This window comes from Zootoca vivipara, chromosome 7 (genome assembly GCF_963506605.1).
Source record: "Zootoca vivipara chromosome 7, rZooViv1.1, whole genome shotgun sequence".
Classification (NCBI taxonomy): Eukaryota; Metazoa; Chordata; class Lepidosauria; order Squamata; family Lacertidae; genus Zootoca; species Zootoca vivipara.
In genome coordinates, this window is record NC_083282.1 from 35798629 (window position 1) to 35819162 (window position 20534).

The 20534-nt window shown below is 41.3% G+C and overlaps 1 protein-coding gene across 12 annotated transcripts in view; it reads right to left on the reverse strand.

Moving 5' to 3' along the window:
- PATJ (PATJ crumbs cell polarity complex component) overlaps positions 1–20534 on the reverse strand; it is a 159642-nt gene that overhangs the window by 95504 nt on the left and 43604 nt on the right. For 7 of the 12 annotated variants that reach the window (XM_035122728.2, XM_060276857.1, XM_035122727.2 and 4 more), the window contains 9 exons: positions 16901–17110; positions 14698–14817; positions 13033–13386; positions 12207–12294; positions 11890–12022; positions 11058–11129; positions 6630–6807; positions 5466–5576; positions 4244–4315 (listed from right to left, as the gene is read on the reverse strand). In XM_035122728.2, coding sequence (XP_034978619.2) covers positions 4244–4315; positions 5466–5576; positions 6630–6807; positions 11058–11129; positions 11890–12022; positions 12207–12294; positions 13033–13386; positions 14698–14817; positions 16901–17110 — 1338 coding nt within the window. The remainder of the gene's footprint in view (positions 1–4243; positions 4316–5465; positions 5577–6629; positions 6808–11057; positions 11130–11889; positions 12023–12206; positions 12295–13032; positions 13387–14697; positions 14818–16900; positions 17111–20534) is intronic. The other 5 variants (XM_060276858.1, XM_060276860.1, XM_035122725.2 and 2 more) reach the window with 2 other exon arrangements.

Here is a 20534-nt window from a genome sequence, read left to right on the forward strand (position 1 = left end):
GTCAACAATTACAAGAAAACACTTAACAAGCCACAGAAGACTACACTGGTACTGTTGATCACCCCAAAACATGCCTCTTGCTATTACAAAGAAATGCTAAGTGTGCATCCCTCACACTTGAATTTAAGCATTTTGGATTCCATTTCTAAGTGAAACTACAAACTAAAACTGCCATGAGAAAAAAGAATGTATAGGGCAGTATCCAACTAAATAGTTCTGTGGTTGTACTGTAAGTATTTCCATTTAGGAAATGCAAATTCCATTCTCTCTCCCCACACAACTTCTGTACCCTCCCCCAAATCTGTTCTGGAAGTTGGGGGGGAGGGGAAACAGAACAGATGGGGGGATGGGGAGAGAAAAGGGTGGAGTTCTATTGCGCAGCCAGAAGTCCTTGCACTAATGGAACTACTTTGTTAGCAATTGGATATCTAGTTTTCTCTCCCCCCCCCTCTCTGTATAATCTACTTTTTAAATGGTTCTGTCTTCAGAAGATGAAGAAGCAGGATATATGTCTGTTTACCTGTGGCATTAAATCTACCTCCATAGCCTAGGCCCACGTAGCTTTCTGCTATCTACAATACGAGGTAAACACACGAATTAATCCGTGCTTATCTCTGGCCGGTAATAGCTTGTCAAATGAAATGTCTTGGATCACTTTCTGTATTTACAATGAGCCAAAGCCCAGAGGCAAAGGATGAAATCATCACCTTGAACAAGCATGGCTGATTTCATTGCAGCTTAGACTGGGAAAATACTACTGCTGGTGCCTAGGAATGTGACACATTTAACTCTGTCTGCTGGAGTGGGTTCTGTAAATAGGATTCTGGCTACTAGTAATTTCAAAATGTTCATTCATAAATTAATGTTCATTCATTATGTACACCAATTCTATAACAGGACCCTCGGATGCTCAGGAGAACAATCCCAGCAATAGTTTGATTGCCTTTTCATCTTTACTGTAAACACAGGAATAGTTTATCTACTACCGGTGGTTTTACCCAGTTTTCAGCTTGTTAAGCTAAAATAAAAGAATCCTGAATTACCAATTTAGGGACTTTCCAAAGGGATAACTGCACTAGTGTTGCACTAACCTTATACACACTAGAACTGCATGCGCACTTTAAAAGAGAGGGACAGAAAGAGAGACAGAGACCAGTTGCCACCGCTAGACCATCTACTGGGGTGTGGCTTCTCCATCTTCCACTAACATCCTCCCCTGCCAAAAACAAAGCAGAGCATGACCACTAAGCAAGCTTTGAGTGTATGTATTCTACCAGCTCCCATGCACTTAAACCTTTGCACTTGTGAATGAGCTGTCAAATACAGCAAATACGTTATTACCAAAGAATGATTTTCATGTTCTAAAAATACAAAGAGGAAGAAAACCACTAGTGACTCAAGTAATTAGCAATGATAATCTTGGCTTAAACCAAACATGGCCTATAGGCTCACCACATAATAGTTCAATATTCTGATTCTCTGATGCAGCTCAGATACAGAAATCTCCAAAGGAAAAAAAAATCCATTATTGGTAGGCAAGCAGAGTCTGTCTTAAATTGTTATGTTATATTTTGTTTTATATCTTGATCGCCTACATGAAAAAGTATACATGCATTTCATTTTACAGAGTTATAGTAGCAAAGAAAGAGATATCTTTCACTGCTTTCAGGAGGATTAGTGAACTCGGCTCTTGAACTGTAAAAATGCAGCAATCGGGAATCTAGAAGGTTAAAAGGGTGATACACTGCAAATGGATGTTTCTTCTTCTTCTTTTTCAGATGAGCAGCTACAGAGAATGAAAATCAGCCACGAATACTCTAACTACTTATTGGGGGTTGCTTTTTTCAAGGTCCAAATCACAGCAGCATAATCTCCATATCATGCAAATGAGATATATTAATTATGCAAATCAGACTTGCTCTTTCTGCATAACCAATTTGTCTAATTTTCGCGAGGCACTTCACCTCTGCTCCTGCCATGTTCTAGGAGAGACAGCAAGGGAAAACACAAGGGAAGGTCTTTACCTGACCATTATTTCCACTGTCAGAGGGGAGAGAACATTCTGACTCCAGTCTTGCACCTCTTCAGCCCTAACCCAGAAAGAGAGTTGGAAGATGCAGAAAGAACCCTTCTTTGGCCTGCCTTCCTTCCGCATGCACATTAAAACTTCCTTCTTAATTAATATGAAAAAACAAGTCCCTTGGGTAGGATTGGAAAATCTTCTTTTGTAATAGCTACTGTGCAACTATTTTTTTTTCCTAATCAAGCAACATCCTTAACTCAGTTAGGAAAATGAGATTTATTTCTATTCGTTTGAATTTATTCAGTTACGTTCACTGACAAAGGTACCCAAACTAGTCAACAATTTTTTTTAAAAAAAACCCCAATGACACCCTATAACACAGGGGTCCCCAAAATTACCCGGCTTTGGGCCGGATGCCTGCTGCGCCGATTGCGTGGTGGGCCGGAGGGTGGGGGAGCGTGCGGGAGCGCGTGGTTGTGCGCGCCCATGCGCATGCGCAAATGCTATTTCTGGCACACTCCCGACCAGGAAAGCGCTGGAAATAGCTTGTGCACATGTGCAGAAGCCACCTCCGACCCAGAAGTACACTGGAAATGACGTTTGCGTGTGTGCACAAGCTATTTCTGTCGCTTTTCCGGGTCGGAAGTTTGCCGCCACACCGCGCCGGTAAGAGCGGGCGGCGGGGTTCCCCGGGGGCATAAAAGAGCCTCGGGGGCTGTATGTGGGCCCCGGGCCATAGTCTGGGGACCGCTGCTATAGCACAACACACTAAAATCCATTGACAAACACAAAATAAAAAGTACAGTGGTACCTCAGGTTAAGAACTTAATTCGTTCCAGAGGTCCGTTCTTAACCTGAAACGTTTCTTAACCTGAGGTGCGCTTTCACTAATGGGGCCTACTGTTGCTGCTGTGCCGCTGGCGCACAATTTCTGTTCTTATGCTGGGGCAAATTTCTTAACCTGGAGCAACCACTTCTTGGTTAGCGGAGTTTGTAACCCGAAGCATCTGTAACTCGAGGTACCACTGTAGTAGTAAATTTAAAAGTGCGCAAGCGCGCACGGGCACACACACACACACACACACACACACACACATGAAATAGCCCAGAATGTAGCATCTACTCAACTGCCAGAAAAAGCTTTTCATGAGGTACCCTTACCATGGCCCAATCCTAACCTTTAGTTTTATCTATCACCCTGCCAATTAATCCCTCTAACTTCAGGGCATTCCCCAGTCTCCATTACGATTTCCAATATATGCATAGGGTTTGCACATGGGTATAATCTACACATCAGATTTGCGGATTATGTGGGGTGGAGGCATTATTGATGCCCTCTGCAGGCTGCCCCACCCCCGTGGATTCTCAGCTTTCAAAATAATTTTAAAGCATGCCATTTGGGGTTTGCTTATCAAGCAAGAGCAAGGGGCAGGGAAATTTCAACACTATTTTAATTTGAATCCGTTTTTATTCTGTTTGGTTAGATATTAGCTTGTGTTGTCCACTCCAAGCCATACGGAGCAGGTTATGAATCCCAAAACGTACTCTGAGGACTGTGATGGCAGCTGGAGTGCATAAAATGTTGGGACCTGATGCAGCCATCCCTGTTTTTCGCCCATGAGAAAAACACACACAAACCCTCTAGAGTTAAAAACTAGTTGGAGTCAAATCTACAGACTTATTGAAGGCCTCAAACCTACAAACCAGCATATGCATTTTCTTGGTTCACTCTGAACATTTAACTGAAAAGGCAAAAAATTATTTAAGACTGGAACCCTACACTTACCTGGGAGTAACACCTATTGATCGCAGTGGGACTTGCATGCATAGGATTGAGTTGCAGATGGCTTGAATATAGACACCTTCCCCTCTTCAGCAAAACTGTTTGTTTGTTTTTTGCGACTCACTCAAATATGAACATTAATTCACATTTCTTTTTTAATTAAGCTGCTACTGAGTTATTGCTTTTAATGTTATCTCATTTTTATGCATGACATTATGAACAACAGTAAAGTTCAATTGCAACTATAAAATCATATTGTTATTTGCCTTTCCAAATATGAAAGCAAATCTACACACAGGCACACAAAATCTCTAGATATTATCCTTGTGTTTAAAGGAATTTCTCCCTGTGTCTTAAAATGGAAAAAAGACTACCTTCTGTATTATGCATTGCTACGTGAAGTTTATTTTATAAGTGAGAGATAGCATCTGCAATACCTTTCCACAGTCTCCCTCTGGGTCTTGAACTTTGTGATCCTTATTTTTCTTGGGGTTCACAATGGAAACTATCTGCAGAATACATTTTTAAAAAAACAATAAAAAAATACATTGCTTATACATTCATTCCATACAATTGGGGGCCTATAACAATGTGAGAAGCTCCTGTTCAGGATTCTAGACAGCCATCTTGTCTTGCAGGATATTACAAATCACTCTCTCCCCATCTGGTTTTCCTTTCCACCCGAACTCAGCATGCTCAGTCCTCATTTGGCAGTTACCTTGCACCTTCAAATCCCCAGCCCTAAAGTTTTACTCTACAAAATTGCATAATCCACACAAAAGTGGGAGATATCAGCAGGCTTGGGGAAACTCTTTGTAGGCTATACAAGATTGGTACTTGGAAAACAAATTTTCTGTTTAGTACATATTGGAAAGACTTTAGGCTCGAAGGATATACAGTACTTTGTTCCCCCAAACCCTGAAACCCACCAAGCAGAGCCAAATGCAAAACCGAGGCAAAGGATGGAGGCAATATAGAACTAAGGAAAGGGTTCACCTGAGCATACATTCAATCCAGTAGTTTGTTTTCAGTACCAGAACAGAGCTCAGTTTTGTTACAAGAAAATCAAAGCTCTCCTGCAAAGAGGCTAAAAGTCCTCCTGCCAATGGAAGGAATCCTCCCATTCATGGAAGGGTGACCTGGGATCAAAATCATTATTCTGGAGATACAGAAAAATGAGTGATAGTTCAGAATACTGTTGGTTAATCGGAAGCTGGATTTCTTGAAGAGCAAATGTGAGCACTCTTCATTAAACAAACTGTGTACCAAACGCACAAAGAAAACTGTGTTCCACTAGAGCCAGGATAGGGAATCTGTCATCCTTCAGATGTTGGGCTCCAGCTCCCAGCAGCCCACAGTCGCCATGTCCAATAGGAATGGTGGAAGTTGTCTCCTAGTTTGAGGAGACCCAGAGGTTCCACATTTCTGTGCTAGAGACTCACTCAAGTCTTGGGCTACCTCCTAACTGCCGGAAGTAGGTATGGGGTGATTTTACATTCCGATGCTGTATTTGTTTGGCTGAATTTGTATTTGAAGGTTGCCACCTACCTTGAACCCTTCGGTACTAGGACAGTATGAGAAGGAAACTAAAAAAAGAGAGGATGTAGATATTTTGTTTGAAAAACGCACACACCTTCCACAGCATGCAACGTAACTTACCCTTGGAAGGGTAGACAAACTCTGAACAACAAACACAATGGGGTTGCCTGCATTTTTTATGGCTTCCACAGCTTCTTCATGAGTTGCATTCTGCAGGTCTGTTCCAGACACCTGCAGAGCAAGAAGCCTATTTAGATGCTCTTCTACACTGTTCACAGTACAAGATGCAACAGAAAATCTCAGCCAGTAAAAATTATGCGCCAGAAAAAAGGTCACCAGGAGGTTTATTATAGCAAATATATTTAGCTAAATGAGTGATTCGAAATTGTCCTTAATCAAATCAGTACAGTTTTCAGTCCAAGACAAGTGATGCATTCACATTGACAAATAATTGTCTTAAGACATGCCGGCATAAGAAAATACATAGAAACAGTAGCTGGACAAGGGCCTGGCAACGCATGGCTCTCTTCCTCAGCTGTGGTTGTGTTGCTAAGACATTCTTTCCTTATGGTTAATTTCTTCTCGTTGACAAAGTGGCATGTTTCACATGGATTAATTTCGAGGAAGGAAGTAGTTTCAGACTTGGCGAGTCTGAGTAGTTTCAGTCATTAGTGATGTGCACATATACAGAAAGCATGAACACAGGAATCCTGTATTAAATTGCACTTCCTGTATTTATGCATAATATTAACACCTCCAGTGGGACTTCTGCATTCTGCTTAAGGAGCACACACATCTCCATGTGGGACCTAGGCAAACCCACCCTTCAAATACAGTGGTACCTCTAGTTACGAACTTCATTCGTTCCAGAGGTCTGTTCTTAACCTGAAACTGTTCTTAACTAGAGGCGTGCTTTTGCTAATGGGGCCTCTTGCTGCTGCTGTGCTGCCGGCACAACATTTCTGTTCTCATCCTGGGGCAAAGTTCTCAACTCGAGGTAATTCTTCCAGGTTAGCGGAGCTTGTAACCTGAAGCGTTTGTAACCCGAGGCGTTTAACTTGAGGTACCACTGTATTAACAATGTGTGCAAATACGGAACACTGAGCTCACACACCTTGAATTCATACATCTTGAACTCACAAATGAATGCTTACTATGTCTACTTACAGTTAAAGCTGATTGGATTTTCTGTTCAAAATATGCATTTAATGCTTTAACACATACAGCTAAAACAGGTGTGTACAGACACAACTTTTAAAGATACAGGTGTTTGTCTGAACTTACCTCAAGTATTTTATCCCCCGTTTTGAGAGCTTTTGTTCTGCCTGCTGGGCTGTCTTCCAAGACTTGCTTGATAAATATACCTTTAAGCTCTTCTCCATTCTTTAAGCGTTTTATAACTGTATGTCCGCCAACAATACTGATGCCAAGTGGCACATGGGGTTCTCGAAAAATTTCAACACTGTAGAGAGTAAGACAATCCTTTAAACATGAGAGGTTTGAGTTACATGATTTCTGTTTCACTCTGTAGTCCTGATGCTAATCTAAACATATTGTTCTTTGTAAGGTGTAACATAAGCCTTTTAAAACGAGAAGCGATTTGTATGTTATGTTATAGCCTGGTGGAAATTGCTGAAAAGCAGCCTCAGTATCTCCTTCTGATGAAACACGCAAAAGCAGGGGACTCAGCCCAGTCCGTGATTCCAGAAGGCCTCAGTCTGAGGTTATAAGAGATGGTGGTACAACCCCTGTCCTACAAACAATAGAAAAGCCAGATGACAGCAACAACTGAATTTGCTTGCTGGAAACTAAGTTAAAGGAAATGTTCCTGCATTTTATCATGAGAAAGTGACACAAGAAGAACCCTGCTTGATCAGATCAAAATATTCACCTAGTACAGCAACCCACTCCCTCTCAAGTCTTCTGCGTACTGCATTATTTCCACTCTTCACTATCCAGTACATAATAACAACATACCGAATATGCCCTTCTCTCTCCTTTCCATAGATTTTGCATTAAGGGACAAGTCTGTCCCACTGATTCTCTCATTCTACCAGCTTACTGATACAGTGGAACCTCGGTTTATGAACACCTCGGTTTATGAATTTTCGGTTTATGAACGCCGCGGACCCATCTGGAACGGATTAATTCATTTTCCATTACTTTCAATGGGAAAGTTCGCTTCAGTTTATGAACGCTTCAGTTTATGAACAGACTTCCGGAACCAATTACACCCATGCTTCAGTTTATGAACGCTTCAGTTTAAGTACTCTGCGGACCCATCTGGAACGGATTAATCCACTTTCCATTACTTTCAATGGGAAAGTTCGCTTCAGTTTATGAACGCTTCAGTTTAAGTACCCCGCGGACCGTCTGGAACAGATTAATCCACTTTCCATTACTTTCAATGGGAAAGTTCGCTTCAGTTTATGAACGCTTCAGTTTATGAACAGACTTCCGGAACCAATTGTGTTCATAAACCGAGGTACTACTGTATACCCACTATATTCATGTTCTTATTTAGCACCTTAGTCCCCAGCTCCAATTGGCTTTTATCCCATATATTAATCTAGAAACTGCTCTGTAACCTTCTGGATATATAAAAAAAGCAGTAGTCCAAATGGAACCCATTTTTTGTGTACCAGCTTTCCTTGTCTTACAATATTCAACAATGCCTAACAAATCTAGACCTTACACTATTATTATATCCATACTTTGCAGAACCCTTATCACCAGCTCTCTCATTTCCTTTAGTACTAATATCATCATCATCATCATCATCATCATCATCATCATCATCATCATCATCATCACACACAAACACACACACACACACCACACACCTAGTAGGGTTACATTTAAAGTAAAAAAAATAAAATTGCCAGAACAGAAGCTGATGTGCGGACAAAAGCCAGTTAGATTAAAGTTATTCCACTGGTCCATACTGCCAATAGAAAGACTTGCATCCAAGCACAGACTGCAGGTCTTGTGTTTCTAATGGAAGTTGTAACTGATGCGCTTGAGAACTCCAGCTAAAACACTAGGGAGCTCATACATGCACACACAACCCTGCACTTCAGCTCTTTGCCAGCTGCATTTAGCATGCATGCCATATGCTGGGAAGCCCAGAAAGAAAAACTGCTGTTCAGTTGCCATCATCAGCTAGTTTATCATTTTAACTATGCCACTGTGTATCTTTAAAGTCTGTTCCCTACTTCCTTTCCTAGAACTTGTCATTCAACATCCAGGTGAAATGAACTCGGGTAAGTTGGCAGGCACATGTTGCTTTGTGAAACACTAGCAAATCCACACAGATTGAAAGGCAAACTAGGCATAAAAATAATAAATCTGTTTTTGCTACTCAGTTAAATAAAACAGTTCTGATGCAGAGGTGCACATCTTTCAGAACCATGTGCATTTTGTTGTTGTTTTTATCTGCAGTCCTTTTTCAACAGCACTTCCTGTCAGGCCCTCAGGGTTTTATAGATTCCCTCAAATTTTGGGGACTTAGTAGATAGACTCACAAGTATCCCAATAAGTGCATGACTCAAAAAGCCCAGCATGCATGCACACACATCTCTTCTTGCAGCAGCTGGATGTAAAGCTACTTTAAATAGTGCTGGGACTCAGCTACACTGGAAAAGAAAAAGCACTTAATATGCATTGTATAAGTATTATAATAACACTGACACCAGATGGCACTGTGGAGTCCTGTTTTTGCCAACCCGATTTCTCATACAAAGTTTACAACGCATTTAACTGAAACGCTTCTCTGATGTGTCTAGATCCGGCCCTGGGCAAGCATTGCTGTAGAGCCACTTCACAAAATACAGTTCACCACTGAGAATGTAAGCTTCAGATGGGCAAAAGATTTTGGGCATAACATTGAATATGATGCGTGGTTGAAATTATGGAATGAAACATTGAAATTTACTGCATGTACCGCTTTGAAAGAGAGTGTAATGAAAATGATGTATAGATGGTATTTAAAACCAGTAAAATTAGCTAAAATGTATAGGATGAGTAATAAAATATGCTGGAAATGTAAAGATAAAGGTGGTGTATTTTATCATATGGACATGTGAGGAAAGGATTTTGGGAAATGATATATAACGAGCTGAAAAAGATGTTTAAGTATACCTTTCCCAAAAAGCACGAAGCTTTTTTACTGGGACAGGAAATAGTAAAGGGAGATCAGAGATTATCTATGTATGCTACAATCGCGGCGAGGACGTTATTAGCCCCAAAATGGAAACAAGAGATACCAATGATTGAGGAGTGGCAGACGAAAATGATGGACTATGCAGAACTGGCAAAGTAGACTTGTGGGACCGAAACAAGGGAGAGACAAAGTTCCAGAAGGAATGGAGTAAATTTATTGACTATATGGAGAAAAACTGTAGAAGTTTAAGGACACTGGCGGGACTGAAGTAAATCCTACGAACTTAATCTATATACGTTTGTAAAAAGGAACTGTGAGATAAGAGTGAGAAACAAAGCCGAATGACGGGAGGGACGTCACAGCTTGGCAGAGCGTAAAGAACTGAGAGGGGGAATTTAAGTTGGAACGTAATTGTTTTTGTTTTGTTGTTTTTTGTTTAGAAAATCTAATAAAAATTATCTAAAAGAGAGAATGTATGCGCCATAGATAGTTATAGCTGATTGCATGTCCATGATGAATGGACCTCTACAACATTTATAGGGGTGCGGGTGGTGCTGTGGTCTAAGCCGCTTGCCCATTGGAAGGGCGGCAGTTTGAATCCCCACAACAGGGTGAGATCCCGTTGCTCTGTCCCAGCTCCTGCCAACCTAGCAGTTTGAAAGCATGCCAGTGCAAGTAGATAAATAGGTACCGCTTGGGCGGGAAGGTAAACAACGTTTCTGTGGGCTCTGGCTTCCGTCACAGTGTTTTGTTGTGCCAGAAGCGGTTTAGTCATGTTGGCCACATGACTTAGAAAGCTGTCTGTGGACAAACGCCGGCTCCCTCGGCCTGAAAGTGAGATGAGTGCCACAACCCCATAGTCACCCTTGACTGGACTTAACCGTCCAGGGATGCTTTACTTTTTTTTTACCTTTTACAACATTTACTTATTTAATAAACTATATATAGTGCTTAACTATAAGAAAAACTTCACAGCAGTTTACAAAAAGCATAAAACAATGAGATTATCAGTAAAGACGACTATTTAAAACCTTCAAAAATACTGTAATTAAAATCAATGATAAGTTAAGACCCAAATCAAAACACATCTCAGCATTCTACATATCTGGATACATAATACATGTGTTATAAGGGCACAGGGACACACCAAAACATCCACGATGTGTGAACTTTCCCTCATTGTGACTGCCAGGAGCTTTGAATGCAAGTGGTATGCCTTGACAGCAAATATGGTGTAAGTAGGAATACACAGGTGATCCAACATTCGTTGATAATTTAACTACAATGGAAAACTGGCAAGTTTCTAAAAGCAACAGGATTGATATAATAAAGCTTTTTCAGCAGGACATCTGCTAAGCATTAATTGTATCTGTAGTAAAGCAAAGCTGGAATCACAACTACCTCAGTGCTATTCAGGAATGGTCTAAATAAACGGTCAAGCAAACAGTCACTAGCAAGAGATGAAAAGTTAAGGCAAGCATATACTCCACGCTGAAAGGCCTCAAATAATTTCTAAAGCAGGAGAAATGTTGAAACATTTATCAACTCACGTTTGGGGCGTTCCCCAGTGACTGAAAACTGGAGTTTCTTCTCCTTCTCCTTCTTCTCTTTCAGGCAATTCACTAAATAAGTAAAATGAAAATAAATTTTAGCTTCCCACACTTTTCTCCTTCCTAACATTCATTCTTTATGCTCGACACACCTTTACCACCTTATCTTCGCTTACAACAGATATTCAGCGGACAAAACAATACATCTTTTATCAGTTAATAGTTATATTTTTCCATGCTCTTGGAAGTGAGCACACCCTGGCTTTGCACAACAGGGCGAGAAATCCAGGTTCTCTTTAATAAAGCTAAAACCATTGAAGAAAATAGTTCTGCCTCATTACTTATTTCAGTTCAGGCAAAATAAGGGTGTGCAATGTCACTGTATATAAGAGATGTTCAAGTATTTGCCTGAACATGTGAATATTCGAAGTATATTCAAATATACACACACCTCACACAATTGTGTGGAGGGTTCCACTCATGTTCAAGTGAATAAGAGTAAAGTCTCCTGCAGACCTCTGCCACTCAAAGAAGGGATGGCCATGGACTGTGTGGTGCTTTATGTGATGGAGATACAGATTGCATGCCCATCCCTGCCCATGGATCATGGGCTCAGGAAAAATGTCTGAACAGGCTTACAGTGCAATTACTTGGTGACACGGGACTTGCTTGTATCTGGATGGAGTCAGGAGTTTCCCATTGCTGTTCTGCTCTTGTCTTCTTTAAGGCAGACAACAAAGTTTGTTTTTTTGCACAGCTTTGTGAGTGATGTGTCTTCTACACCTTCCATGACAATAAGCAAGCATTTTTAAGTGGAGAGTCTCTTCCATACCTTGGCAGCCCTAGTTGAAGAGAGGCAGAATCCAGAGCGCTGGAAAGGTCACAATTTTCAGTCTTCAGGTTATTTCTCTCGAGATCATCATCAACACATAGAGGAGCTTCCATGTCATTTTGCATCTTGGCACCTGGCACAATTAAGAGATCAGTTATTGTTCCTTGATGCAGAGGTTGTGAGCAAAAAGGTACAGTGAGCTTAGAATAACTGACCAAAGTCATCTTATGTTTAGGCTGACATATCTTGCATTAATTAAATGCAATAAAGGTAGAAAGCTAATCTAGTTGATTTTTATTTTTATGATGATAACTTACTCATTTCATGGGCATCCAAGATAGTATTTGGTTGGCTGTACTCTGATGCTCCAGGGACCCCTGAACTGTTAATTCCATTTTCTTCAGCCTTCAGTGAAAAAGGGAGAAAAAACACCAGGCAATTCAAATTTGGAAATTTGCTGACATTGCGCTATGTTGCAGAGACACGCTGAGTTTACTGGAAACTTAACTTTTTAAAATTAATTCAATAACATGTTCTTATGAACATAAGATGTGACCATTAATTGAACCCTGCTTCCCAAAACCACAGTTATTGCAGCTGACATTGTTTACACTTTGTAGCATTATGCTTGCAGAGTATCACGTAAGCCTCTTCATTGAGAAAATTCCTAACTGTCTAAATAATCAACCACTTCAATCTGTGCTAGTTAAAGCTGTGCCCCTCCATATGCCAATGGACTCCATTTCCCATCTGCCCCAGCTAATATGAGCGGCTATGATGGGAGATGAAGTCCAGCAGCACCTGGAAGGGACTTGTGCTCCCCATCCCAGAGTTTGTCCTCAAACGGAAAACTCCCCAGCAATATCTGTAATGAACAGGGGGCATCCCATCCTCATTGTTGTTGTTTATTCGTTTAGTCGTGTCCGACTCTTCGTGACCCCATGGACCAGAGCACACCAGGCACTCCTGTCTTGCACTGCCTCCCGCAGTTTGGCCAAACTCATGTTGGTAGCTTCGAGAACACCATCCAACCTCCTCGTCCTCTGTTGTCCCCTTCTCCTTGTGCCATCCCACCCTCATACTTCACATTAAAACTTGTTTCTACTTTTCTTTTTACTGTATATGCAAAAGAAGAAGAAGTACCTCTTTAGCAGCACCAAGGCCCATGTCAGAACTTAGTTCTGCCATGGCAGAAGGTTCGAGTTCCTTTGCCCAATGCCTTCCAGTCTCAACGTGCATCTCACTAGAGGGAGCCGGCTCTTTTACACCTAGTGGCATATAGCCAAAATAATCCTGATCCACATCATACTCATCATCCACCAGCATCTCCCACTCTTCACCAAGATGAGCCTCTGTAGGCTTCAAAAACTCATGCATTTCCCAAGACTCCTTATCAGCATCCATCTCATTCTGCGCAAGCTGAAACTGCCTCCCCAAATGCAGGATCGGTTCATCCACAAGTTCCTCTTTAGAGAAAGATTCAGCTCTGAAGTCCTGCTTTAAAAAGAAAAAAAGAAAGTAGAGATTTGCAGTAGCCCTTTTAAAAATAACTGAAGCACGGAAGTTCTTCTATTGGCTGAATTTGTAATAAAAGCAAGCTTTGGCTAATTCCAGGTACGTGGAATTTGATGGGACTGCAGCACAATTCCATGCATGTTTACTTGGTCCCACTAGGTTCCTTGCGTTTAATGCCAGATTAAATTAAAAGTTTCCAGTTCTGTTCAGAGGCTGAAAACTATGGCTGGAATGGACGTATTTCACTCTGGATGTCACAGCAAACTACAGCTGCTATAAAAATGAAGAAGGGAAACAGAAGCACATGAACAGAGGAGAAAGTAATGAGCGCAAATATTTGGTTATGATGCAGGACCCAGGCCATAGTATTAATAGCAAGTAAGTCAGAAGATGCTGCAACACATAAGGCTATGGGGCACTGGAGCAAGGAGGAGGCCTATTTTGCCTGAGAGGCTCACTGCAAATTGGTAACCTATATGTAGCCAAAAAAAGGTGCTGATTTGTGTTCTACTATTCTTCTCACATACAGTCATACCTCGGTTTAAGTACGCTTCGGTTTGAGTACTTTCAGTTTAAGTACTCTGCGGGCCCCTCTGGAACGGATTAATCCACTTTCCATTACTTTCAATGGGAAAGTTCGCTTCAGGTTAAGTACGCTTCAGGTTAAGTACTCTGCGGACCGTCTGAAACGGATTAATCCACTTTCCATTACTTTCAAAGTTCACTTCAGGTTACGTACGCTTCAGGTTAAGTACAGACTTCCGGAACCAATTGTGTACTTAAACCGAGTTACCACTGTACACATATACTCTATCAACAGAACGCTGAGAGCAACTTGAGGAGTAGAATGGAGCGGGCGTGAGCATATCCCTCATTTCCCAGATGTTCCTACCAGTCTTCTCATGCTATTGCTTCAGGAAGGCCTTAAGCCAGCTTTTCATCTGGCTGTTTTAGTCTATAAAATGAAGTTGGGGGCTAGATCAAAAGGAGGTGGGGTTCCAATTAATATACTATGCTGCAGGGATAGCAAGAGACTACTGTATATGGAAAAGAAGCACAAGGCAATTCAATTTACCTCACAGTAAAATTTGCATCCCCAAAATTGCTTGCTCTGGAATAGTGGAAATGATCTGAGTGGATTATTTAGGGATGTGTACAGTTGAAGAGAAAATGTTCAATTCCTGATGGAATCAGGAAACATTTCCTGCTCCCTACAATATTTTTTTTTATAAAAAATATAAATCTCTATGCACCACTACTTTAAATTTAACGAAAGAAACAGTCAATAAATACCTCTGGAGCTTTAAGGCATATTGATGAATCCACATCATTGATTGGTTCTTGAAATACAAAACTTTTGGCAATACCCTTGCGATCGACAGTGGAAGAGGTCCCTTGCTGATTATTTCCTGCCTTTAAAAAAATAAGACACTAATCAGGAAAATATAAATGGCCAAACTTTTTGAGAAAGAGAATGGCAAGAAACTAGCTTGCAGAGGGGCAGAGCTGAAAAGTAACCCGGAAGGAATGCATAAAGTAAACTCAAGAGACACAAGTCATAAGAAAAGTACAGAGTACTAATTTTATTGTAAAATTTTAAATATCCTGTTTATACCTGGGCTCTTGTTGGTCTCCTATCCAGGGGACTGACAAGGTCCATCAGTATTTAGCTTGAGCAGTCTACAACATCAGTTATTCCAGGACCACTTGACTACATTACAAACTTTTAAAACGCTTAATTAAAAAGTTAAAGCTATGTAAATATGTTTTGCTTAGGCCAGTGAAAATCATAGATGATGATGAGCTTAGAAACCGCCCTGCTGTTTTTCCTAACTTTATTTATGTAGTAACTTACTGAAAGCAATAAACCAAAGTAGAATAAATAAAATTACTGCAACATAAGGGTTTGGATACCATGCCCATATGCTTGGCTTATTGGTTTGTTTGTTTTTGCAGTTTTCCTCACATTCCACTATATTTTTCTGTATTCTTATACACACATACATATTACTTGTTTCCTATATCTAGCTTATATAATAAGGTGCAGCATGTTAAAAAGCATCAAATCCAGAACCAATCATATCAGAGCCTTTATAAGCAGCCATATGGATGAAGAAGATAGAAGATGTACTCAGAACAATAAAGCCAGTAAGTAACCAATAAACAATATGCATATACTGACATTGGCCACATTTAAATGATAAGAGCCCCCAAAGGCCCATTTGGTCCAGCATCCTCTTCTCACAGTGGCCAACTAGATGCCTATGGGAAGTCCGCAAGCAGGACACGAGAGCAGAGGCAGTCACCTTATTTATTTATATTGTGATGTACAACTGGTATTCAAAGAGCTGTATTAATTTGATAGCCTATCAAATTACTATCTATTTTCTGGCATTTGTAACACTTCCCAGTACTAGTCTTGGGGGGGGGGGGGAACTGTAGAAAATGGTAGCCAAGATGTTCAAGAAGGGCTGCAGCTTAGGGGGAGAGCGTCTGCTTTGCACACAGAAAGTCCTAGATTCAACCTCCAGGCAGAGTTGGGATGAATTCTGGTGGGTTGCTGAGTCAGCACTGAACTAGAGAGACCAATGAGCTGACTCGATATAAGGCAACTTCTTAAGTTCCTAGGTGCTTATCACCCTTTTTTCTAAAAAGCCCCAAATAATGTAACCTGTCCTCATAGGTCTAAGCTCTGTGTTCATTTTGGTTGCCCTTTTCTGAACCTTTTCAAGCTTTGCAATATCCTTTTGGAGGTGCAGCAATCAGAACTTTACACAGTGCCAAGTACAATCAGACAACAGATTTGTATAATAGACAATTTTATTTCCTAAGGATCCCTAACACTGATTTTGCCTTTTTCACAGCTATAGCACACTGGGCCAACCTTTTCACTGATCTTCCCTGGTCATTTACCACCAGTTCACAGTCCAGAACTGTGTGTGTGTGTGTGTGTGTGTGTGTGTGTGTGTGTGTAGGTGTGTAGGTCAACCTTTTTGTACCAATGTGCACTTTATCCTTCCATTGTATCACATATCTTTCCATTACATCCAAGCTGGGAAAGGGCGATTGGAACAAGCCATGGCTTAAAGCTGGCTCCATATCCTGGCTGGTTTGGAAGCTATTACTCACAGTTTCTCAGTTTGGATGTAATGGAAATCTATGGCAAACTATGACTTCCTAGCTCCATTTTGTGCTGGTGCAAATGGAGGAGCAAAGTGGCTGCATGCAGGTGCAGGATGTTCATTCGTATCATGGTTTATTTGATCACCAGAGAGTGAACATTATGCCAGTAATGGATACTCCAAGAATATCAAAGAAAAATGCTTTTTTGCCCTTCAGCACACCGTTTCATAAGATATGCCATGCTCAAAGAACTTAGAAGGTCAGGCGTGGTTTGCTTCTTGCAAGCCCCAGCTGGGTTGCACATAGGAAACTCCACTCAAACTTGTTTTGCTGAATTTGGGAGGTTACATAACATAAGATGACCAACCCTTACCATCAAAGGTTTACAGATCCCAAGGTGAACTTTTCCTGGTGGCACAGATTTCAACACCTCTACAGCTTCTGCCAGAGTAGTATTGTGCAAACACATGTCATTTACGAAGACCAGACGGTCACCAGGGAAGAGTTCGCCACCACGCTCAGCCACTCCATTTGGCACCAGTGAACTGACCACAAATGCTGCCTTGGTTGGATCTAAGGGGTCCTGAAAAATAAGCAAAATTTGGGCCACAGAGTTGAAAAATCCTAGAAGGAAAAGGAGCAAAATGACGAGGTTTGCCAAATGATAATAAGAATGTCACATGTCACGAAGGGAGGGGAGAAAGAGTGCGTAGACTAGTGTCAGAGGCCATGCATTTCAACGAGGAAATGTGGATATGGCTAAAAAGAAGAAGAAGAACTGGAAGAAAAACATGGCAGGCAAGGCTACTCAGATATTCTAAAATACTGTACATTGTCATCTCCACTAGAAAGGACACATGGCAAACAGATAAAATTTTGGGGGATCAAATCAAGCCACCCAACAGTAGACACAGACATTCACCAATGTGACAGAGACAAACAGGGAGTGGTTCTTTTATTAGGTGGAAAGACCAAGGTATAATAAGCAACAGCACCTTTCCTTTAGCATGGTTTTTCAAGAACCTAATTGCAACAAAAAATTCCCCATTTATAGTTCTTATTTCAGAATAAAAAGACAGTAAAGGGATGTGGAAGCCAAATTCTATTAGCTCTGAGGTGAGTCAGCAATCATCTAACCTCTTCAAAAATAAAATAATAACAAATCTAATTAAGAGCAGAATCGAAGCATACAAATATTCAGGGGATAAAATGAAGAATGCATTTGCTATAACTACTCTACCATTCTCAAGCAGAGGGAGCTCTTGTATAGGAAGAGAAGAGAAGCTACATAATGGGAAAGATCAATCAGATAGAAAGGACATATTGCTGCACATAGAAACTGTTCTGTCCCCCAAAAGATTTGGATGGCAATATAGTTGAAGGGGAAAACCTACAAATCTAGTTTATTTTATAAGTCAAGCAATAAAAGATTCAAAAGCCACATTTTTGTTCAAAGACCCCAGTTTTTCATTTAAGGAAAATAGGTTATAAGCAGTATGCTTTTGTAAACGACCAATGAAACAGACATATTTAAATAAGTACCATGTTTTGGGAGGCTTGCTTGAGTTTCCTAAAATGCCACCCATTTGAGGAACTTCAAGACAGAGAACTAATCTCAAGAAAACTAGCAACGCAAAATACCTGACCAGTCCCTCGCTGCACTATTGTAGTGGTGGCTATGTCATTTAGACAACTTTTTTTCCTTCTCCATCAGGACCAATGACTGTGAATACCATTATCCAGTGCTTTTCCCCCCTATAAAATGTTTAGGGGTACTCTCATTTTCCTACTCATATGGAAATACTGCCCCTCAATGAGGCCAAACTTAAATTCACAAAATTTTTAGGGGTATTGTGTACCCCTGCATCATCATCCCCCCCCCCCGAAAAAAGCACTGCTACTATCCATTAAAAAGTGATGTGCTGCATTTAAAGGCCATTGGAATTTGCTTTAATCCAGATAAGCTATTTATATACACAAGGAAGGCACCAAATACAACCAGATTTAACTTTGTACTTTTCGTTCTGCTGGCCCCAAAGCAGACACTTTTAAAACTGCAGTTCGTGCATCTTCAGCTGTAGAAGAAAACAATTCTTTTCCCCTGACTTAGGTTTGTTGGCCCAAAACAGGATCCCCCAACCTGGTGCCCTCTGGATCTTATGGACTACAACTTCCATTAGCCCCATCATATGATGCAAGCTGTAATCCAGAACTTTTGGAGAGTGGCAAGCTTGGGGAGGCTGAACTGCAACTTACATCCTGGTTCAGAATAGCAATAAAGGGCTTCCTGCAGTCCCCCCCCCCATTTGTTTGCATTTGATGTTTTAGTTTTTAGTAACCCACACTGTGACCTATTTGCTAAATTCAGAATCATGGGGTGTTAATTCTTTTATTTATTTATTATTTATAATTAAATTCATATACCGCCCTACACCCACAGGGTGTTAATGTATTAAATTAATGAATATATACACAAAACAAGAACACTCCATTAAAAATGAAGAATTTGCATTCGGAGCACAGTCTAAATCAGGTGGTCTAACACGCAGCACTCAATGCCTTTTTTGGCAGCCCTCAAGAACATTTGAAACACACAGACCCCTTTAGTCTTCTCAAAGCCAGGTAAGTGACATGGTCTTAGAGTCGTCCTGCCTCCTTTCCAAAGCCTATTTAGCTGTTTTCCAGCTTTGGGAAGAAGGTGGGAGGCCTCTAGGACCCTGCCAGTACCTCACTTAGCCAGTTTTGGGAAGCTAGCACAAGGGCTGGGAGAGGGCTTTAAATTTTGGTCCAGCTTCCCCCCATCACCCCCACGCAACAAAGCAATGTGCAGTCCGTAGGTTCCATGCTGACGCAGGTGGTGCTGTGGTCTAAACCACTGAGCCTCTTGGGCTTGCCAATCAGAAGGTCGGCAGTTCAAATCCCCACGATGAAGTGAGCTCCCATTGCTTGGTCCCAGCTCCTGCCAACCTAGGAGTTCAAAAGCACGCCAGTACAAGTAGATAAATAGGTACTCCTGCAGCGGGAAGGTAAATAGTGTTTCTTTGTGCTCTGGTTTTCATCACAATGTCCCGTTGCACCAGAAATGGTTTAGTAATGCTGGCCACATGACCCGGAAAGCTGTGGACAAACGTCGGCTCCCTCAGCCGGAAAGCAAGATCAGTGCCACAACCCCATAGTCGCCTTTGACTGGACTTTACTGTCCAGGGGTCCTTTATCCCCCCCTTTTTTTTTACTCTTGTGGCTCGCTTGGTATGAAAAGTTGAGCCACCCTGATCTAGATACTTCCATAAAGTTATTACTTTGGTCCTTTATGCCTATTTCTCACTTATTATTTCCAAATAGTTCCAAAAGCAAATAAAAAGGTCTCGGAGCACAGTGGCGTGTTCTGTAGTTACCAGTGCTTATTATGTACCAGATTTCATGTTCTTTCTGAGCCTGACAGCAGGTTTTGTGTAGGACTACCGGTAATATCAATATCAGGTGCCCAGGAGCCATAACAATAAGATGGATTTAATAGATCTAAAGTACCGGTAGATATTTCAGCATTGGCCAACAGAGGGCACTTACAGACTAGCAACAAGATCTATCGCTAAATGCTAAATGCATCTGATGTTCTCAGCCAAAGTGTGTATGCGTGCAGGGGGGAGATTTACTTGTCCAGCCATCAGATTAAGATTTTTCATTATTATGAAAGGACTGTGGACCACAAGGTTGGGAAACAGCAAGTGAAGGGGCCTCAGTGACAGTTCAAGGCACTGCAGGAGAAATCAAAACAAGATGGATGGGATGTTGGTGGCCTCAGGCACAGGCCAGTGAAGGAGTTAAGCATGAAAGGGCGTTAAGATGAGCAGTGGAGGGAGGGGGAAAGGTAGAAAGGTGTAGTAAACAGAGAAAGCAACAGAAGGAGAAAGAAAGGGAACCTAGAGGGTTCTGCTAGGGTATGGTGCAATTGGTGATGGAGCATTGTGGCCACTGCCAACTGGGTCCAAGGGTAGAGCCGGAAACTC